Genomic DNA, 18,855 nt, shown 5'->3' on the forward strand with positions numbered 1-18,855 from the left:
CCCCCCCCTTCCCCCCGATGGCCTGGCGCACTACCTTCCACTTTGCCTCACCACCCGAAAAACTGGCATATTTTGCTTTGAAACCTCGAACATTTATATTAAACGCCTCTATCTTGTTTTTCTCAAAGTTCTAATGAGAAAGTGGGTACCCCTCTGAACATACAAGCTATGCCATTTGTAACAATAATGTGAAAAGCAGATTATTTAACTGAGGCAGCAATCAGAACGATGCCAAGGAGCGATCCTATTGCCTCAGGAACTGCCTATGGCTGAAGAACAACAGTGAGGCTGATTAGAGCCAAGAATGCAGGAGTTGAAAGCAGATCATAGATGAATATTGCACATTCAGTGAATAATTCATATCAATACTGAGAGGAGTAAGAGACTCATGTGCAATCACATTATAAACACTGTTGCTACAAAAAATATACATTTCAGGCAACTCGTTATTTTTAACATGGTGAACAATTCTGTATTAGCATAGCAGTGCGCTTAAAAAAATCAAAGTTCATATTCAACTTTTTGAGCTTTCACTCATGGTTCAAAATGCGTGAACTATCATAAAATGTCCTGAGATAGACATATCTATACTATGGAGATCAAACAGGTGTGGCACTGGGGGTGGCACACCTGTGCCCATTCACACATTAGCTTTACCCCTTGCATCCCCAGCGGCCATCACCAACCTAAGCCTCAGATCAGAGAAGCAAGAACAAAAGTCCTTAGTTTGCTGAGGTATTGAAACCAGGGGGCACTACTAGACCCGAACTTCAGGGGAGCTACCACTCCCAGCCAGGACTGGCCCTAGCACTGGTAGCACATGGTGCAACAGTCTTTTTTGGCGCCCCCTCCACCATGTCCTCCTTTTCCATGAATTCCCTCACTACCACTGACCAATCAATCAAACACTCACACGCAGTCAAAAGATCTGGGTTTAATCCATCACCGTTCTTTAGCCCACTCTGCCACCCCAGTTCAGACATGGCTACATGCAAATCAGTCTGACCCTGTGCCTCATGGGAACAGTCCAGCCCAAACTGCCAAGCCATGTCTTCCCTGGACCGGAAACAAGTTTCCGAGGACTGGTTTCTGGCATTCCAGCCGTCTTCAGCCCGGCTTGCTTGAATCCAGTGGCAAAGTGAGCAAGGGACTCACGTCTGAACATACCCTGCCACACTTATGGCGGCCAAAAGCGGTATAAAAGGGGGAGGTGACGGACGGAGCATCTGAATCAATCAAACACTCACACCCAATCAAAAGATCTGGGTTTAATCCATCACCGTTCTTTAGCCCACTCTGCCACCTGAGTTCAGACATGGCTTTATGCAAATCAGTCTGACCCTGTGCCTCATGGGAACAGTCCAGCCCGAACTGCCAAGCCATGTCTTCCCTGGACCGGAAACAAGCTTCCGAGGACCGGTTTCTGGCATTCCAGCCGTCTTCAGCCCGGCTTGCTTGAATCCTGTGGCAAAGTGAGCAAGGGACTTACGTCGGAGCATACCCTGCCCCACTTATAGCGGCCAAAAGCGGTACAAAAAGAGGTAGTGACGGTTGCCCCAACATGAACAGTTGCAACACACGGATCCATCTTATCTGCCTAAGTGTGACACTGACTTGGGCACAGATAGGCACCATACTGGGAGTACTGCATTATCCTCAGACTGAGGCAGGAGCAGTGCAGTAATCCCACAGCAAAACCAACAGCTAGTATGACTGTCAGAAAAGACCCACCTGTTTTAAATTACCCCCAAGATACAAACCAAGCACGGCTGCGACAAAGCCGGCTGCATTTGCCAACAAGCACTTGAAATAATGTACGCTCGTACCTGCTGCATTGCTGCCAAATTATTTAGCTTGCTTAGGTGCAACATACATTTCAATTGTGATTATTAGGTATCTAAAACAAAGAGCAATAATACCATAACAATACATAAGCACTGTTCATTAAGATGTTATGGAGCTACACTACAGGAACTTAAGTGGAGCTGGGTTCATGGTCAGTCTTCGTTACAGCACCAAACTACAGCATGCCCCGTCCGCCGTGCATGATTTTGGGCAAGCCAGCCTCAGGCACACACTTGGTTGCAGCGGGCAGCCCACTGCCCACTGGCAGCCTGAGCCTTCAGCCTGCACCCATGCCCAGCAGCACAGGGAGATTGAACTACAGGCGGCTGATCATGCGATACCACTTACACCAAAAAACTAATTGTTAACTTAACATGCTGTTTGCAGAGCTGCCTGTGGCGTGATACTTGAACTAGTGACCTCCTGAAAAGGAGACTAAAGAGCGTTTTGAACCTGCAGAGTTATCCAGTACGTTCTTGCTCTTTGTCCATGATTGGCTCAAGGGCACCTTATACATTTTAGACTCACAGACAGAATGTAAGTAGCTAGGACACATGACAAGAAAATAATCCACATGGTTCAACATGGAAAGGCCGTGACATCTACCGTTATGACCAGAGATCATAAGTAGACGCTGATGGAAGAAATGCAAATACACACTTACATACATAACACTGCAATATTTCATTCGAAAGCGCTCCCTCAATATTGGCAGATATATAAACGGATGGATGGAGAAATAAAGCAAATGACCCAAGCCAGTATCACAAAATGTGCTGTAGTGGGGAAACCATGATCTGTGCACAGGTCTCCTCGATCCACAGTATGCATCTTGGCCACAAGACCACTACATATTCTCCCCAAGAGGGACCACCCGTTATGTCACGCTTCTCAATCGCCTTCCCACTGTAGCCCCATAGAATCAATCTCATGGCCAGTTCTGTCCCTAGGCTTACTCGCTTGTTTTTCATGGGGTCTGGCCCAGGAGTTATGAATTCTGTACCTGCTACTGCGCTCCCCCCCCTCCAGATACCAGTTACTGCCACCCCGCTCCCCAATAGTATGTGGCTATTATCTCTCTATGCTCATGGTATGTGGTTTTAAATTATGATGATTGTCACAATGACAATCATCATGATTAATTATTTTTATTTATTGCAGCCAGCCACGCCACTAGCCGCAGTGGTGCGCAAGGCGATCACAAGGCTGATGCACATGTTTCAGCGGAATGATGAATGAACTCATGATGAAGCTCGTTTTGAAGAACACCTGCTGGGTCCCAGGACCGAACTATGATTAGTGATATCAGTAAACAATAATTTGCAAACTCTTGCCAATGCCACGCCACCTCTTGTAACTGAGGTTTAAGGCCCACGCCTGGCCTATGACATGTTATTAAACAGGAAGATACAGCTGTCCTGCCTTTTAAGAAGAGGTGAAACGTCTTTCGAAGGAGGCCCCTGGGCCCTACCGCTCAAGCCTCAACCAGCCACCTTGATCGCTCCGCTCTCACTGCAGTGAATTAGCCACGACCTCTCCACCCACAACATGGAAGTGTCACGTGGTGAAAGAGTAGTGGGCGATTCAGTTTGAGTGCAAATATTGTGCCCCACCCTAGGGCACCCTCACAGTTACCGCCCAGTAGCCTCTGACAGACCTGGTACCCAGCCAATGGGAAGATGTGACGCATCTCTCCCCATCTATGCACCTGCAACACTACAAGGGACGCACCCAGACCCCTCTCATACATTAAATGTACCGATGCACTCCAATCCTGGGGCAAATCCACCCTTCTCTCCCAAACACCAGACCTACAGACCAGCATCAAGTTTAGTTAGTAAGATGTGTGGTCAGGAACGCAGTCTCTTCATTCAAAGCAGATTACATTTTTTCATACCGCACAATAAATACACCAGAAATAATTTGCTCCCAGCAAAGAACCAAGTACCTCTGGCTGTGAACAAAGGCTTCAGGGAGCCTGAGGGGATTCCAATCCCCTCAGGGTTCCAAAAGGCTTTGTTTTTTTGTTAGAACATTCTGTCCTCTAGTGACAGAACGTTCTAATAGCCTTATAACCCTTCATAGATGGGCTATACCGCTATTAAAGTCCCTCTCCCTTGTTAAAGGCCCTCGCCTTCAGCTCGGGGCCTTTAACGCTGGAGAGGGCCTTTAATAGCTGGTATAGCCCTCTATGGCGGGCTATAAGGCTATATTCAATCCACCAAGTTCTAATTCAGGCCCATTTTCTATTTAGACATTGGTGGAGGGCCACAGCAGTCTCCTGGACTCAGTGGCGTAGGAAGTGGGAGGTTGGGGGGTGGGATCCACCCCGGGCAGCACGTGTTTTGGGGACCGTGGCCAAATCCCCCATCTAACCTGCAGCCATGTGGGGCGGCTGTCACAGTTATCTCCAGCACCCCCCACTCTTCCTTGCAGCCGACAGGCACCAAAAGCTGGGACCGCGACAAGCAGCACAACAGCTAGTTACGCCACTGCCTGGACTCCAAAGTCCTTCCCCTTGCTTCTTCCCATCAATTACAAAGTGAGGAAGCAGGATTGAATAACCCAATCAGAAGGTGGGATATATTCCAACATCTCTGCCCACTGTGTTTCAAGAACCGGTCATTTCAGAATGTGGTGGTGGAACACGCTACTTGGTTCTGACAGAGATACTACGCAGAAGCATTTGAGTGGACTGGTTGTGGGGCCTGCTAGCTCTGAGGGAAGGTCACTCCATGCATCTTGCAAACCGACTTCAAACTGTTATGTGACACTGGAGCAGTGTAAAGCAATAGTTGCACGAAGTAACACATCCCTAGAGTGAATGCATGGTCTGCTGTGACTATTATTATATGATAATCACTTTGTTGTCATGTGTATTTCATCCATATTGTATCGCAGTAATCTTCGATTGTAGACTCTTCTTGTCCTCAAATACAATAAAATATTTGAACACCAAAAAGGCATTCACATTCTTCTATGTTTTATTCTCTAGGGGCCCAATTCACAAAGAGCCGCCTCAGTCACAGCGGAGGTTCCTCAGTTGTGGCATAGTCTCCACATTCGTGGCGGAATTCCAAAGGGAGAATTCTCATTGTGGAAGTTCCACCATGAGTGCAGAGCCTCTGCCAGGAATGGGCATTGCGGAGAGTCTGCCAGGAGTGCAGAGGCTCCGCCACAACTGTGGGTAATCTTTGTCAATCGGGCCCTATTTTTCCAGTTTTCAGAAAGTACATACATCGAACAGCTGGCACCTGTTTCGTCAGATGCAGACTTTTTCAAGGCTGTAATAAGTATACAATGCATGAGATAATTCAACCTACATCGTTTATATAGCATGGTGCACCACACCAGCGAACGGTGCCAATCATGACTAACCAACAAGCAAAGGAAATAGACAGCACCGAATATTGTGCTTCAATCAAAGAAAATGTGGAGTGAGTGCATGGAATACTCCTCCTGTAAAAGCCAATTTTTGCAATCAAACACTGTCACTCCTCTTATTTTACCCTACTGCTCATTCGTATCCCGTATATTGTACATGACAACACTAACATGCCAAGACAGACCAGGGTTAAGACTAATTTGCATATGGCTGGGTTCAAACTGGGGTGACGTGGTGAGCAAAACAACGATTGATTAAACCCAGATCTGTGACTGCCCAAACGTGGGTCCCTTGCTCGCTGCATCACTGTATTCAAGCTAGCCTGGCTGATGAAGGGTGATAACCTGAAACCGGTCCCAGGATGCTTGTTTCAGTTCCAGGGAGGGCGTGGCAGCTCGGGATGGACTGTCCCCATGGGGAGCAGGGGCAAGAATGATTTGCATATGGCTGGGTACAAACTGAGGAAACGTGCTGAGCTGAATAACAATGGATTAAACCCAGATCTCTGACTGAGGGAGAGTGTTTGAAATGTTTTAACACTCCCATCCAACATTTTATTTTGTGATCTGGGGCTGGGCATGATTGGGACCATTTGAAAGTGTGGCGCACCGTGATATATAGATGATCTAGGTAGAAATATATCATGTATTTTATACTTATTACAGCCTTGAAAAAGTCTGTATCAGGCGAAACACGTCTTGACTGTTCAATGCTTGTATTATGAATTTATTTTTTGCAGAGTTTTATATAGCGCGAACTAGACCCGGACCGAATCGGGTATCAGAGTGCTTTGTATAGCACCAGTTACGTTACATGAGGACACACATTCATTTTAGGCATGGGGAGATTAAGGGATTAGCCTAGAATCACAGGAGGTTTTGGCGTCGTTACCGAGACTCGAACCCAGATCCCCAGGTCCGAGGTCGAGCGCCCTAACCGTTAGGCCAACTCCTCTCCTGCTGAAAACTAGATACCTAAAGAAAAACCTGGCAGATGATAAATGCATGATTGGACTACAATGAAGCGTTACTACTGCTTTACCATGCTCCTGTGTCACCCTACAGTTTGATTTTGGATGTAAACAATTATTAGGACACCACACATGTGACACTGATTGAGTAGCAGGGTGTCAGATACTGCCAGCAGCACTCATTGTACATAAGAGTGATTAATGGTCGTAACAATGACTTCCCAACCCTAATTTAGCATTAATAAGCTGTGTGATTGATCCATACACTGCTACATTTTAGTATTTGTGTGTTACACCTTGTCACCTAGCTCAGGTAGTGCATGTGTAGTTCCCTCTTGCCTGCCCTCAGCATTAGCTGTGTCCCAGGGAGGGGCGGTTGACTCCCATCACTCATGCATCAAGGGACATACTGGTAAACCTTAAGCTTACCTTTCTTAGAGTTTTCAAAAAACACCATCAAAATGGGAATCCTGGTAGTTCCCTTGCCAGCCCTATAAGAGAACATCCAGGATTCCTTTTTTTTTATTCGGAGAGTTATTTGCACACCTCCAGGGAAGGTACAAAAGGCAATAACTGTAATCCTCAATAGGATCGCCATGAAGACACACCAGTGCAGAGGTAAGCCAGAGGATTTTATGGGATGTCTGCCAGATACCAATTCCAACAGTGAGCTCTACAAGTCCACCAGACGCGGGAGTGATATAATCATCATCCTTCTGAAATCCACACATCTATTATTACTAAGGGACACAACAGAGGCCATACTAAGAGCCAGGCAGGATTGACGTGTTTAGAAACAGTGGTGTAGTGCTTGTATGCTTATTTAACAGGATGTGTCTGTGCCTTGTCAGATGATCCACTGACAGCCTAATGCAGTTGATTGTGATGAATGTGCATGTACTGCTCTCATCCCATTGACTGTACCCAAGCATGTGTTGTTATAGATTCACTCTATTTTGCATCAATGATATGGGGTGTAGACCCTCAGCTGTTGTTTAGTTTTTGTGTGCCTCTAATGTGTCTGATATTGATTTTTGTGTTTCTCTAAAGTCCCTTTGTTGATACACTTGCTATTCACATGGAACTGTGAGAAAAAACTGACCATGTCCCTGTGTGCATGTCTTGCTTGAGTGTGCAGGCCATTACCTCAGCCCACTAGCTTAGGGTTTAGGTTTATATCACAATCTGTTCATTCTCCAGCCCTTTCTGTGGGCGCTAAAATGTGGGCTCACTATTTAGCAATGCAGTCCCGCACTTAAGGAGGGGTTCTTTATTACTCTTCTTTGTTGTTCTGTGTTAATAACCCTTTTGGTCGATTCACAAAGGTAAACTGGGATGAAAGTCGAACTTTGCGACTTTCGGTATTCACAAAGGGCATTAAAGAGTATTAGAACATTGGAATGTGGAGCACTCTATTGAATACAATGGAGTGGTCCGTGCTTCTACGGGCCAGTAAAAGCCTGTGTAGCACCATTCCATTTTGTGTTTGTTCACAGCTGTTGCCGTGAACAAAAGCCTCTCGGATCATGAGGGTTTAAACCTTTTCGGGCTCCAAGAGTCCTTTGTTTTGATTTGTTAGAACATTCTGCCCTCTAGTGGCAGAATGTTCTAATAGCCTTATAGACCTCCGTAGCTGGGCTATACCAGCTATTAAAGTCCCGCTTCCTTGTTAAAGTTCCTTGTCTTCAGCTCGGGCCTTTAACACTGGAGTGGGCCTCAAATGGCCGGAATACCCCATTAACAATCCATGCATAATTCCACTAACAGAAGAATTACCATTTAAAAAACCTTTGAAATTCACTGAAAAAACCATAGGTTTCAGCCACGTTATAGTTAGGAATTAACATTTAAAAAACCTTGCAAATTCACTGAAAAAACCATAGGTTTCACACACGTTATAGTTAGGAATTAGCATTTTAAAAACCTTTGAAATTCACTGAAAAAACCATAGGTTTCACACCAGTTATAGTTAGCTGGTCATTTTACTCATACAAAACCTTTGAAATTCCCCTGTTATAGTTAGTTCAGCTAACTATAACTCGCATGCCCGCAATGCACTGCTGATGACGTCACATATTACATCACTCATGACATGGTCAGTGACATCACTGATGACATCACTGATGACATCTCAAATGACATCACTGATGACATCACTGATGACATCATCCAGTGAATGTGTGTCTTTCTGCAAAATAAATACATGAATACATGTATTAGCGAGTAATGTTTAAATATGTATATATCTGTATCAATGTCTCACGTTGTGTATAAGTGGCTGCATGGGTTGGTGAGTAACTACATGAGTGTCTATGTGGGTTAATAGTTGTTTTTTTGAGTATCAGTATGAGTGTCTGCATGGTTTGGTGGGGGATATTACATAGCGCATAGATGCATGAATGAGTGACTCACTGTTTGTATGTGTTTTGAAGACAGAATGTGTGCAGGACTGTGTGGGTGGATGAGTGTGTGTATGGGTATGTTAGTGAGTGAATGACTGTTTCAATACTATCTTTATGAGTAAGTACATATGTTTTAAACTAGTATATGTGAGTATTGATGTATATATTAGTGAGTATATATGAGAGTGAGAGATTGGAAGAGTTCCTGTATAACTAAGTATGTGTTTTTAAAAGTGATTGTTTAAGAGAGTAAGTATGTGTATATTTATGTAGAAGTAAGTGTAGTAGTGTGTGTATAGCTGTATATGCAAGTAAATGGATGTTTGATAGTTTATTTGCATGTGTGAATATGTGTGTGACTAACTCCATGGATGAGTATCGGTGTGTAACAGGATGTATAGGTGTATGAGTACATATGATGAGTGAGTACATGTATGAGTGACTTTATACAACTGTTGGTGAATGAGTAGATGTGTATGTAGATGTTGGAATTACTGAATTGGTTGTTGTAACTGATATTGGTATCTCCATTTTTTTGAAAATTTTAGTTTCTATTTTTGAATGTGTGTATCAAAAGTTATATTAGGGTGAGAGGAGGTCTGCTACTCTTTCAAAAGGATGATGTCATCAGTGATGTCATTTGAGATGTCAAGAGTGATGTCACTAACCATGTCATGAGTGATGTAATATGTGACATCATTAGCAGTGCATTGCGGGCGCGTAAGTTATAGTTAGCTGAACTAACTATAACGGGGGAATTTAAAAGGTTGTGTATGAGCAAAATGACCAGCTAACTATAACTGGTGTGAAACCTATGTTTTTTTCAGTGAATTTCAAAGGTTTTTAAAATGCAAATTCCTAACTATAACGTGTGTGAAACCTATGGTTTTTTCGGTGAATATATATATATATATATATATATATATATATATATATATATATATATATATATGTATATATACTACTATTATAAAGAGAGAACACAAACCTTTGAGCCAGGTAAACTACAAAAGTAATGCACCAATCACTACACCCAATACACCATTTGAAAGGGGAGATATAGCAGAAGGACATAGGCTATAGATGTGTACACCATATACATTACAAAAGCAAAACGCCAAAAGTGTAAAAGTAGTCCCTCGGGGGTGTGGTCGTGTGTAACAACGTGGGCGTATCAAACAACCAATGTGCATTTAGAACATTTGCAAATACATCGGAAATGCTATTTAGATACACACATACAGCCATCAGCGCAGGGAAATCAGCGCAGTATAAGAAATATACTTACAACATTTGCAAATACATCGGAAATGCTATTTAGATACACACATACAGCCATCAGCGCAGGAAAATCAGCGCAGTATAACAAATATACTTATAATCAGCGCGGGAGCAAATACATTGGAAATGCGATTTAGATACACACATACAGCCATCAGCGCAGGAAAATCAGCGCAGTATAAGAGGGGCGCGCTATATACACACATTCCTCGTAGTTACCCTCACAACATTCACGCCTTCGTACTCCCATTGCATTCAAAAGCGGCCGTGCCTTCCATAGACGATGACTCTACAATTACGTCACACAGGGGGCAGGGTGAATAAGATTGTAGACCAATGACAACGCAGCAAAAAACACACATAAACGACTTCCGAATAAAAATATAACAACTCTATAACCATTGGCCAACGCTGTCATAAAGGGGCAAAACAGGAAGAAAACAAGGCGCCGTTTCTTCACATAGAAACACTATTGAGGATTCATTTATGTTTTTGAAACATAGCGAGAAAATTAGTCGAAGGTGTATTTATATACTGCGAACCCCTTCTTAAATTGTGCTGAACTTAGACGAAGACGTCTTTACATAGCGCGGACCCGTTCTTACACAGCGCTCAACTTAGCCGAAGGCGTGTTTAAATAGCCCCGACATTACCCGAAGGCGTCAGAGCGCATAAGAGAACAAACATAAGGAGGACATTACACGCGCGTACCCGTTCTTACAGAGCGCTCAACTTAGCCGAAGGCGCGTTTACATAGCCCCGACATTACCCGAAGGCGTCAGAGCGCATCAGAGAACAAACATAAGGAGGACATTACACGCTAACAAATTACAAAAGCTGTCTTAAGGATACATGAGAGAAAAGGTGACAATTGTGCCCAAACAAAATACATGAGGTAGCAAAAACTGACAGCAGGAAACACTAACGAGTGTGCAGGTTACAACACAAAACAAAGAACAATTAGAGGTATAATCCTGCAATATATGCTCCACACTCAGGCACAAGAAAAAACATTGCGTAGGCAATGGTGGTACTTGACAGGTAGAATACTGTCTGTTACAAGGGAAAAGCGGGGTGTGCAACTAACAGAACTGAAACATAAGGAGCACATTACACGCAAACAGATTACAAAAGCTGACTTTAGGATACATGAGGGAAAAGTTACAATTGTAAACAAAAAATATACATGAGGTACCAAAAACTGCCAGGAGGAAACAGTGACAAGTGTGCAGGTTACAAGAAACATAAGGAGCACATTACACGTGGACAGATTACAAAAGCAGACGTTAAGATACATGAGGGAAAAGTGACAATTGTGACCAAACAAATTACATGAGGTAGCAAAAACTGCCAGGAAGAAACAGTGACAAGTGTGCAGGATACAAGAAACATAAGGAGCACATTACACGTGAACAGATTACAAAAGCAGACGTTAAGATACATGAGGGAAAAGTGACAACTGTGATATTACTACGCAAAAACAATTAGGGAAAGCAACAGTGAACATCAACGTAACTACATTACTCTCTCTTTTGTAAATATTTAAAACACATACATTTCAATATGGTGAAGAGGAAAACACATCTTTCACGGACTACATACAAAAAACGTGCAAACACAAACAAGCGCATAAGGCTGACACAGACAAATAATGAGGAAACATTACATAACATCGATGCACCATCAACCTCATATCTTTCACAAACAACAAATACAACACATTCACAGCAGCATCATAACAGTACTCCACAGCCAACAACCTCTAATACCACACAGGTGGACAACACTAACAAGACCAACAAAGACACCACTCACATACAAAAACAGCAAACTTTAATAACTCCAAATATGCAATCACAACAAGAAGAACATACAGTACAACACACACACACTCTCAGATCTGCATTCAACTACAACCCACTTCATGACTACTGCAACAGTCCACATGTCAAAATTGGAGACATGGACAATGTCTGTACTCACTGCAACGCACTTAAATGGAAGGCAGAACCCAAAGGCCTTTGCTGCTCATCAGGAAAAGTACTTATTAACAACATTCAAGATCCACCGCCACTCATTAGACAACTACTAGATGGCACTCACACTTTCAAATCATTTCTTAACAAACACACACCGTTACAATACTCTATTCCAAATGACATCCTTTGGTGCAAATTAAGTTAGGGAAGGCAATTTCATGCCAACATTTAAAATACAGGGACAGTTATACCACTTGATTGGAGGGTATGCTTCCAATGGAAGGGAAAGCGCCACAGTTCCTACAAATATATTTCCTATCTGAACAACAACAAATAGACGCACGCTCACACATGGTGCCAAATTTAAACACACACCTTATACAACTACTACAAGACACATTGCACCATCATAACACATACATTCGTTCACTAAAGTACAAATATGAAATAAATTCACAAGAGGAAGATTTGCGCATTATTATACACGCTGATAATTGGCCACCAAATACACATGCAGGAAGATATAATGCGCCAACTACCGAATAAGTTGAAGTTCTTTTAGATAATGAAAACAAGGGACCACGCGACATCATATTACATACCCGAGAGGGAGTATTACGCAAAGTATCTGAATTACATAGATCCTATGATCCTTTACAATACCCCATCCTATTCCCTACAGGTGAAGATGGTTATTGTCTCAATATACCACAAACAAACTCTGCAACAAACAAAACAGTTACATGCATGAAGTACTATGCCTATACTCTTATGGTTAGAAATACAACTTTCAATACCTTGCATTGGTTCCGCAATCTCTTCAATCAATACATTGTAGATATGATGGCCAGAATGATCACAGAAAGACTAGACTTTATCAGGCACAATCAAAAACAACTACGTGCAGACAACTACATCAATTTAAAAGATGCTGTCAATCAAGATCACAACGTACAAGCTCAAGACATTGGACAGCACGTTATTTTACCAGCTACCTTCACTGGATCACCAAGGTACATGTACGAAAAAACACAAGATGCGATGACATACGTCAGGCACTATGGCAGACCAGATTTATTCATTACTTTCACATGCAATCCAGACTGGCAAGAAATTAAAGATAAATTGTTCCCAAAAAAAAAACCATGCGATAGACATGACATAGTTGCACGGGTATTCAATTTAAAAGTTAAAACACTAATGAAACTATTAACACAACAGGGTATCTTTGGATCTACTAAAGCTTACGTATTTACTATTGAATGGCAAAAGAGAGGACTACCTCATGTACACATACTATTATGGCTTGACCCAAAAATGAATGCCGATGACGTTGATCTCATTATCTCCGCAGAGCTGCCTGATCCTATTAACGATCCAAAACTATTTCTAATTGTCAAGAAAAACATTATACATGGTCCTTGTGGTGAACACAACATTCTTTCACCGTGTATGAAAAATGGGATTTGCACCAAAAAATACCCACGCCCTCTCATTAATGAAACTGAAACTGGAGTTAATGGCTACCCCATTTATCGTAGGAGGAACACCGAACATGGTGGACATACTGTCACAATGACAGTTAGAGGACAGGAAGTCACTGTTAATAATCAGTGGGTTGTTCCATATTCACCACTACTCTGTCACACTTTCAATGCTCACATTAATATTGAATACTGCCAATCTGTTAAAGCAATCAAATATATTTGCAAATATATTAACAAAGGCTCGGATCAAGCAACTGCTGCTATTGAAAACAAACACAATGAAATAGACACATATCTAAATGGACGGTATATCAACACTTCCGAAGCAGTGTGGCGCATTCTAGAGTTTCACATTCATGAACGCCATACCACTGTCACACATCTAGCTGTGCATCTTGAAAATGGTCAAAGAGTCTATTTCAATGACAAGAACATTCTACATGTAGCACAGAACCCAACGCACACAACGCTTACTAGCTTCTTCCAATTGTGTGCCACCGACAATTTCGCAAAAACATTGCTATACCAAGAAGTACCACAATACTATACATGGTCAAATTCAAATTTTAAACAGCGAAAACGTGGACAGCAAGTATTAGGACACCCTGGTGTAAAAAAAGACTCAGCTCTTGGTAGAATGAACACTATTCACCCAAACCAATCGAAGTGTCTCCACTTACGCATTCTTTTACAACATGTTCGCGGACTTTGACACTCTTTTAACTGTTAATGGACAACTAATGCCTACCTATCAAGCAGCATGTAAACAACTTGGACTCATTGAAGACGACCAACATTGGAAACATACATTAGGTGATTCTGCACTTTCACATTCCCCATCTAAGCTACTTGAACTGTTTGTTACTATTCTGCTGTTTTGTAACCCATCTGATCTCTTACTTTATGGGGGCAATACAAAGAAGATTTGTGTGAAGATATACTACACAATAGGCGACAACAAACAAATGATGAATCACTACCAATGACTAATGACATCTTTAACCAAGGTCTCATTGAAATTGAAGACTCGCTGTACGTACTAAGTGAAACAACATTAAAAGATTTCAAACTACCCCAAACAAATAGAAATATACATACACCGTACAATCATACAGATCTGCAAAACTCTACAGACAACCTAATGCATTACGTTGCACAACATTTACCAAACTTAGTGCACGATCAAACAATAGCATACAACACCATTGTTGAAAGTGTGGAAAAGAAAAGGGACAATTTTCTTCTTAGACGCACCAGGAGGGACTGGTAAAACGTACTTAATTAACCTAATACTTGCAAAAATACGGTCTTTAGGACTACTGGCTCTTGCAGTTGCATCTTCTGGAATAGCTGCCACTTTGCTAACGAGGAAAAACAGCACAATCCACCTTTAAACTACCTTTAACGGTTTCCATTGAGAAAGAATCCACTTGCTCAATACGCAAAAATGGACCCGTAGGCACCATGCTTCAAAGGGTGTCTCTTATTATGTGGGACGAATGCACTATGACACACCACGCACATATAGACGCCGTACACCGAACTCTACAAGACATTTGAAATTCTCATCAAATCATGGGTGGTGTCACTTTTGTCTTTGCAGGTGACTTCCGTCAGACTCTTCCTGTTGTCCCAAGAGGAACACGTGCCGATATACTTAAAACATGTTTAAAAGCATCACACCTATGCGACTCCATACAAACTCTTACCTTACGCACTAACATGAGAACACATTTAGGAGGTGGAGATAATATGTTTGCTGATCTTCTACTACAAGTTGGTAATGGCAAATTCCCAAACATAAATGATAACATTAACATTGAGAAATTAGGAAAGGCTGTCTCTACCTTACAAGAACTCATACAACATGTATACCCTGACGTTCAACTGATTATTAACAAACACTACCAATGGATTTGTGAAAGAGCTATAGTTGTACCCAGAAACACAAATGTTAACCACATCAATGAACATATACTCCAACAAGTCCCAGGTGAAAATAAAATATATAAATCCATGACACAGTATTAGATACTGAAGACGCAGTACATTATCCTCAAGAATTCCTCAATTCGCTTAACCCTTCAGGACTTCCGCCTCATGTACTACAATTAAAAATAGGCATTCCCATCATCTTATTGTGCAACCTACATCCACCCAATCTATGCAATGGAACATGACTACAAATTAAATGTCTTTTACCTTATATCATTAAAGCAACTATTCTATCAGGACCTGCAGCAGGACAGTTAGCTCACATTCCACGCATACCCATGATCCCAACAGATCTACCTTTCCAATTTAAACGTTTGCAATTCCCTATTAACATTGCCTTTGCATCTACCATTAACAAATCGCAAGGTCAAACATACAAAGTTATAGGCATCGACGTACTAGAAGACTGCTTCACTCATGGCCAGTTATATGTTGCACTCTCTCGCACCGGTAATGCCAAAAATCAATTTATTCTACATCCTCATTCAAATGAAACTAAAAATGTTGTTTACCGCGAAATCTTACAATAAGGTCACTCTTCATCACTAATAACATTACACACTTTACTTTTCATCCCCGGACAACGTCGGGACGGGCTGCTAGTATATATATATATATATACATATATATATATATATATATATATATATATATATATATATATATATATATATATATATATATATATATATATATATATATATATATATATATATATATATATATATATATATGATCTGTTTCAATAGGGACACAGCAGACCCCTTCGTCAGTTGTGCGTAGGTCAGCCTGACGAGAGAAACCTGTCACATATCAGGAAACATGATCAAAAGTCCAAATCACAAACGTACTCCCAGGAGGTAAATTATGGCACTTTATTAGTGCAGAACACAAACTTCTTTGCATGTTTTGGCTCACGCTTTGCTCACGGGTAGGGTAGCATGGTCATCACAACCAATAAATGTGAAAGGTGATTATTAAAACAGTAAAATGACAACAAACATCAATACATACATATATAAACATAGGCGCCATCTTGGACTGGGGGCAAGTCAATAGGCTCAATGTATTGGAAATAATCATATAGTGACAATGGATAATACAATATAATAATTCATAAAATGACACTGAAAATAAATATCATAGCTCAAGCCTTTTCTGAAGACAACCTAAAGTTAGGTTTAGGTTAGAAAAGAGTATCACACCAAACATAAACTATTAAACTAAATAGTAAAACGACCAAACATCAAAGGCACATATATCTCATATCCTGTAAGGTGACTAGAGCGGAATTCAGACATACAAAAATCTAAATTTCGAGAAGTAACACAAAGAAATAAATACATTTATACAATCCCATCTGAAACATATTCAATGCTGAAGTGGGCAAATACTTCCCATGACAACCATATCAAATACTATCCCAGTAGTGAAGAAAGGAAGTGTAGAGAGGAATCCACCTGGAACCGGTCCAAGTGAAGAATTAAGATCATCAATCTGTAAAAAATATTCAAAAGGTTAAAACACAATTTTTTTAACAGCAGAACATGGTAAAGAAAACAATTTAAAAAAACACAAGCCAAACTTTACCAAACAATACATCAAGCAATACATCATCTATAACAAGAAAACTGCCACTAGTACAGAATAGTTAATTCCCCAAATGAATGTCAATTCTTCATCCTGAATTAAACCACGTGGTGCCTTCCATTCCAAACTAATGTTATATCTGGATATAAGACATTTTGCACTAGTAGTTATGTCTGATTTTCATTTTCAAACATGTTATGAAAACAAAACATAACAGAAGCACCTACAATTGAATGAATACATTCTCTGTGTGGATTTGCATATTTATCGAATTTGATCAATGTTTTGCTTTCCTTTGGCTTGGTTGGTGCATCTCTTTATATGATACAGAAATCCATTGGGTGATTGCTTTCTTGACTGTTTAAGCATTGCACCTTTTTCAGGAGTCGAAAAGCTCTAGCACTCATTTTCATGATAAAAATCTAGAGCATTGCACACTGGACCTATTTGGAGCAGGCACAGAAACAACTTCTACAACTCTTCGATGGGCTCTTCTACTAATGATGAAATATCCAGAGATACAAAGTAAGAACTGAATGTAAAAATTATGCCTCATGTTTTAGATCATCACATGATCCTCGATGCGGATGTATGACGTTACAACGCATACTTTTACCACGCATACCATTACAACGCGGTATTTACAACGCATACCGTTACAACGCATAGCGCTTAGAGGTGCTGGATAGTGGTAAGTATAATTTTATATTCCAACTCCAGTCCCCGTGGACACTAGGGAAGGTGTTGGATATAAAATTATACTTATTCCCTATCCTAGAGCGCCCCCCAGCGCAATGCGTTGTAATGGTATGCGTGGTAATGCCTGCGTTGTAATGGTAGTGCGTGGTAAAAACTTTGTTGTAACAGTTGTATACTCCTCGATGCATCAGTCTGGTTGCTCTTTCGTTCTTAGGTCTCTCCTGAGACAGAATATCTGCTGTTTCTTGCTAGACATTTTGTTTACTTGCAGGTAGTTAAGAGACTGCCCATTGATTACCATTGGTCGGGGTCATCATCACCATTGTTTCATTGCTTATCATTGGTGAGTGCGTGCCTGCTTCACTTTCTCTGTGTGTTTTTCCTTCCACTGGAGCATGGCACAAGTACTGCTTCTTTGCCCCTGTCCTTCTACTGCTTGGCCTTTCTGGGGCTACTTTTTTCTTTTAGTTGCAGCACTGTGTTAGCAGACCGCCTCCTGCCCCATTCAGTGCCGCATTATTGCTTGCACCTGTTTAATCATGCTTTATTGCAATCAAATACTGTTCAAAAACAGGATAATACTTTTGCAAAAAATAGAAGGCCTGCTTGTAAAATAGATACATGGCATGTGTCACAAAAAGAACCTGCAAAAGTATTTAATCAGGGAAGGGTTTCTGGGAAATGGAGTGCAGATAACTTTTATATCTATGAAATGACCACTACTGCAGTGAGAATTCACATAGGTCCCCGATCTCAGTTCAAATGCAGTCATTGAAATGAAGCGAACAGGAGAATGATTCACAAAATGTAAAACATAGGCCTTTTTTGTATAAATAGTGCATGGACATGTACCTGAATGTAGACCATGCATGGCGCTGTCCTGTTCTTAGATTTGGCTGCAGCACTGCTGTCGGCTTCATGAAATGTTGCCTTGCACATTGCATAGCTCCATGCGTGATGATCTGCTCTAGTCCAAGTTTTTTCTTTGAATTCTGAGACTTGTATTCCCAGCTTCCTAATGGACTAAACAAGACTACAAGTCCCATTATTGAAAGAAAATAACTCGGACTGGAGCATCTGGTCAGGCATGGGCCTGGGAAACTTGGTGGGGAGAAGGTTGGAAAGGCACTCTCTGAAAGCAGGAGAGGATTTTAGACATGAACATAGACATGAGAAGCCACGTCTTCCTGTCTTTAATGATTGCCCTGCCATGACTCACTTC

General features: G+C 41.4%; 1 protein-coding gene across 1 annotated transcript in view; it reads left to right on the plus strand.

The window, feature by feature from the left end:
* The window catches only part of LOC147684723 (cytochrome P450 2K1-like), a 101,018-nt gene that overhangs the window by 64,308 nt on the left and 17,855 nt on the right, over positions 1-18,855 (plus strand). The window contains exon 6 of the mRNA XM_086940567.1: positions 17,318-17,459. Within this exon, the coding sequence (XP_086796693.1) occupies positions 17,318-17,459 (142 nt within the window). The remainder of the gene's footprint in view (positions 1-17,317; positions 17,460-18,855) is intronic.

Source organism: Lissotriton vulgaris, chromosome 10 (genome assembly GCF_964263255.1).
Source record: "Lissotriton vulgaris chromosome 10, aLisVul1.2, whole genome shotgun sequence".
Lineage (NCBI taxonomy): Eukaryota > Metazoa > Chordata > Amphibia > Caudata > Salamandridae > Lissotriton > Lissotriton vulgaris.